This window comes from Priapulus caudatus, unplaced genomic scaffold (assembly GCF_000485595.1).
Source record: "Priapulus caudatus unplaced genomic scaffold, Priapulus_caudatus-5.0.1 Scaffold370, whole genome shotgun sequence".
NCBI classification, from domain to species: Eukaryota; Metazoa; Priapulida; class Priapulimorpha; order Priapulimorphida; family Priapulidae; genus Priapulus; species Priapulus caudatus.
In genome coordinates, this window is record NW_014577431.1 from 486 (window position 1) to 5,201 (window position 4,716).

Consider the following 4,716-nt stretch of genomic DNA (forward strand, 5'->3'; position numbering starts at 1 on the left):
TATGCATATCTACAACAGCATTACAGCCGACTTTAAATATAGCCCCCACCCATGTACGCACTCATCACATGCTGCTGCACTACCCCCTCCATCACCCTTTCATTGTGGAACAACAGACATGGCATGTGGCTGGTGCGGGTCAGCGCCCCTGGATGGCAGCACCGGCGCTGCTGGCTACAGCCCCAGCTGCGCGTACGTGCATGTGCGCGTGTGCGTGTGCGCGTGCTGTGTGTGTACAAATACACTCACTCACGTCGGCGTTTATACGCAATGCACATGTGCATGGCGGGAAATAATTCCGTTAGAGAGAGAGAGAGCAGAGTGCATGTAAATCTAGTAGTCCTAAGCAAGGTCAGAGACCCTGAGAGCGGGTGTGTGTGTGTGTGCGTGTGTGTGCGTGCGTGTGTGTGTGTGTGTGTGTGTGTGTGTGTGTGTGTGTGTGTGTGTGTGTGTGTGTGTGTNCCAATGCTGTCTCTAAAAGATATATACAAGTGTCTTAATGGCCAAGAAGTTGAGATATTTTGACGTAATGATAAAGCAGATGTTCAGTTGTTTCGTCGTAGTTTGTGCAACAGCAGTTACGAGTACGGATTGTCTCGCTGCGTTGTGCTGGGCTCACATGCTAATCTACTCAAGTATTACCAATAACACTATTAACACATTCAACGCTGCCGGTGTTAACAATGCAACTACCGCCCTGTGCTGGGATTTTCTCGTTTTTACCGCATATTCACTTATTGATTTACCACATTTTCTTTGCAGGAAAGCCAACCAAACTGACACATTCACTCTGCATGAGTGTTATTTCACCCTTACACGTTAAAATAGTATGGAAATCGTTCCCCTTCATAATAATATATTGATATGAAAACAGGGCAAAAACGGATATTTCGTGCATTTTTGTCTCAAATGCCACTGCACCGGTGGATTTTAGCGAATTTGTTATGATATCATTCGACAGTATACTATTTTTTCCGGTAAGAAATATGACAACGCTTACACGTGTGGGGTATGAACCTTGATTTGTGTTTCCACATGCAAAAATACTTTGAAATTTTACATACTACACAGTTATTATATTATATCCCGTTAGGAAAACGATAAACAAACCTTGTTGAACGGACTTTAGCCCTGAATTTACCTTGAGTCTCAAAACTCCTAATTTCACGTTCGAATCAACGGTAAAGCATTGTATTCTTTAGTTCATGTAAGACTGGGGTAATGTAGACTGTCCCTGTTTAATTTCTAGGTAGGTAGTGCCTGCCATCTGTTGGAAATCAGAGTAACAAAAACCAAAAAATGTTACGTTTATAACCGAAGCAACGGACCTCAGATGAGCCCAGACGCTCTGCGGCTCTTGTATTTATTTTAGTACCTGTTAGTATTATAGTATTTTTTATGTTAAACACGTAAAATTTATCTTTTACATTTCAGGTGTTCCACCAAAAATGAAGTCAGCATCCCAAGTTGAAAAGGGGCCAGTGACACCAAAGCAAGGAAGAAAGAAAGGTGGAAGTCCAGGCAATTCATCCAAGAAAAAAGTCGAGGGAAAATCGGCAAATGGGAAAGGTTCAAACAAAAAATTAAAACGTAAAAGGACGTCCAAGGGTGGCGATGTTACTGAAATGACATCCAATGCTACACCGGTTAGTGCAAACAAACCTGATCACTAATCAATAGTATGATGCTAGTCTATCAGTATAGAGTTATTTAATGTTTTATAAATCAGTTGATGATGGGTTTAACAGATCTACAGCTGGTATGTAAGTAGCTAGCACTGCTTATAAACCATAATATATTAATATTTGCCACGATAATAGGTTCTCACATTAAACCACTTATTTTGCAAGCTCAGCTACTACCGTTTTGTTATTACATAGATGATTAGGCAGCATGTTGCAGCATGTTGCAGCATGTTGCAGAAGGCTGGAGAAGGTGGCCGAGGTGTTAGCATGCATCTGTTTGGTTGTCATAAGGTTGTAGCCAATCTTGATTATCACACCCATGGCAACAAACTGTGTCACTTGAAATACTGCTGCAAGGACAGCATGTGGCTGCTACTAACGTGGCTGTGGTAGGTTCATCAAACACATGCCTACGCATGTGCCGAGCTGGCATGATAAATCCAGTAGAGACCGGATACTAGAGACATCCCGCAAAGGCGGAGTTGATCCTGACCGCTGAGCACGGATATTGCGCGCAGTTCCGCGGCAAGGCGCACGTGACCGCAGGCACGTCCTACCAAAGTGTAACGCGCTGGTCGCTATGGATACCAGGGCCGGCACACGTATCCATACTAGCGTACGCACTAATGATGAATGTGGGTCTGCTGTTGTAGAATACTAGAGAAGGTGGCGATGAATCGGACGAAGATTTTCTGGAGCTGCAGATCGATGAGATGGAGCAGATGGAGGACAGCCAGACGGCTGCGTCGACAACATTCGAATGGCTCATCGGTCCCGTAAAGCCGCACAAGTTCTTCAAGTACGCGACTTCGTGCATGCACATCTATAGTATTGTCCTCTAGTTTCATAATCGAATGATGCTTGCAATTTTACGACAGTTCTCACAACATTAATAACAATTATTATTTGATGAAGTATCGTAAATTAGAAATTTACTGTCAATATCGCGAAGGCGTCTTCTTGAATATGTGTGATCACGATCTGCTTGTCCTGTGCGTTCTGCAGGGAGCTGTGGGAGAGGAAGCCTTTGCTAGTGAAGAGACATCAGCCAAAGTACTACGAAGGCTGGTTCAGTACGGATGAGATGGATCACATCCTACGCACGGTACAGTGCAATAACCGAAGGTCGTGTTATCGATGGGGGAAAGTAAAATCCATAGTGAGAGGGTAGGAGAAGTAAAGTCTGTAGTGAGAGTTTAGGGAAGCAGGGTGCGAAATTAACTGGAGTCCGGAGTCAAATGCTCCCTGATTTACTGTCGGACTCCCTGATTTGACATATGCAGGAGTCCGTGTGACTCCCTGAAAATTCTGCGATACTGACTAGTTCGTTCCAGAGCACGGCCTCGCGGAATTACCGTATTTTTTCAGCTAATGTCCCAAGAAAATTTGGCAGACGTGCAACTGCATGAATCTTAAAAATAAGCACATGCGTTATTGTTAATATCTTTAATTTTGAACCTCAGACTGCGGACTCCCTCATTTTGCTTCGGACTCCCTCTTTTTGAGGGTAGGGATTCCGTTGGACTCCCGTGTTCAAACGTTAATTTCTACCCCTGGGGAAGTGAGACATTTAGTGAGTTAGTGTGGAGTAAAATGATCTAGCGAGTGGTTGACGGGGTAAAACTTCCAGTGAGTGGATAGGGGAATAAGATGGATAGTGAGTGGGTGAGTGGGTGAGTGGGTGAGTGGGTGAGTGGGTGAGTGGGTGAGTGGGTATTCTCGGTTAAATGAATGATTAGAGAATTCGATAACAAATGTATTGCGAGAATGCCATTTGATATATTTTCTACAATCCCTTTTGCGTGTGTTATATAGGAAAACATAAAATACACGGTGAACCTGGATGTTGTGTCTTACACGAATGGGAAGCGGGAGACGCATAACCCGGAAGGAAGAGCTTATGCACCTGTAGTGTGGGACTATTTCCAGGTAAAACCATCAACAGGCTATTTCTCTATAGATTTTTATCACTTCTCTATGTGGTTTTAGCCACAGTTTTAGGACTTGGACATGTGATTCCCGCAGTTCTTATGTAAAGTAAATTTCAATGCCACATCTTTTTGGTAATATGTCTCTAATATAAAGGCATTGTGTATTCTGTCCATTAGCCGTGCTTCAGTCATATCACTGTAATTGTAAGAGAAATCCAATATTATTTTGAAATTTCATAGTCGGATTTCTTTTGAAACATTAATAACATCATTGTTCATGGTTAAATCCTTAAATTGTTTACCTTGACAGTGATGTTATTAATGATCCAATATTATTGGTTACATGCATTGTGTTCAAGTTTACAGTTCGTGACGCGGCACGGAAGACTGGATGCTCTCTTGTTTTACTTTCAGAATGGATGTTCGCTACGAATGTTGAACCCGCAAACGTATTCGAAGAACATTTGGAGGCTAAACTCGTGCCTGACGGAGTACTTTAGCAGCTTTGTTGGAATGAATGTGTAAGCATGCTACTGTGTCTGTTAAAAATCTTACTGATGTCTCGTTATAAATTCATTCGTATTCCGTGCTGGAATGGAACGAATTAGGAACTAGGTAATGAACGTAGAAGTGAGACTCATTCCTTACGCAAGAAATTTGGCATGTTATTTCCAGGTGTTTACCAATAATTTATCAAGTGTGGGTTAATAAGATAAGGTCTTTGTGATTTTGAGACGTTTGCGTAAATTTTACAGCTATCTCACACCAGCGGGCACGCAGGGCTTTGCTCCACACTGGGACGACATTGATGCATTTGTTATGCAGATCGAGGGGAAAAAACACTGGCGCTTGTACAATCCCAGGTAAAAATAATCTCTTTGTGATCTATGGGTTAGGATTATGGTGGTGCATGAAACTCACCTAAAGATAGAGGGAATAAGACTAAATTGTAAATGGTACTGTCGTGAGCAAGTGCACGAAAGAGAGAGAGAGAGAGAGAGAATTTTAAATGAAATGTGTTTCCTGGCATGATATAGTTAGCATTGCATTTTCATTTCAGATAAGCTTCACTGATTTATTCTCTTCAGTCTGTCATGTAC

The 4,716-nt window shown here is 42.4% G+C and overlaps 1 protein-coding gene across 1 annotated transcript in view; it reads left to right on the top strand.

The window, feature by feature from the left end:
* Positions 1 to 1,434: 1,434 nt before the first annotated feature.
* Positions 1,435 to 4,716, top strand: part of LOC106809635 (bifunctional lysine-specific demethylase and histidyl-hydroxylase NO66-like) — a gene marked incomplete at its 5' end in the record, with an annotated part of 38,573 nt that continues 35,291 nt past the window's right edge. The window contains 6 exon segments of the mRNA XM_014812798.1: positions 1,435 to 1,646; positions 2,339 to 2,484; positions 2,691 to 2,790; positions 3,501 to 3,614; positions 4,031 to 4,137; positions 4,372 to 4,479. Of these exon segments, the coding sequence (XP_014668284.1) occupies positions 1,435 to 1,646; positions 2,339 to 2,484; positions 2,691 to 2,790; positions 3,501 to 3,614; positions 4,031 to 4,137; positions 4,372 to 4,479 (787 nt within the window).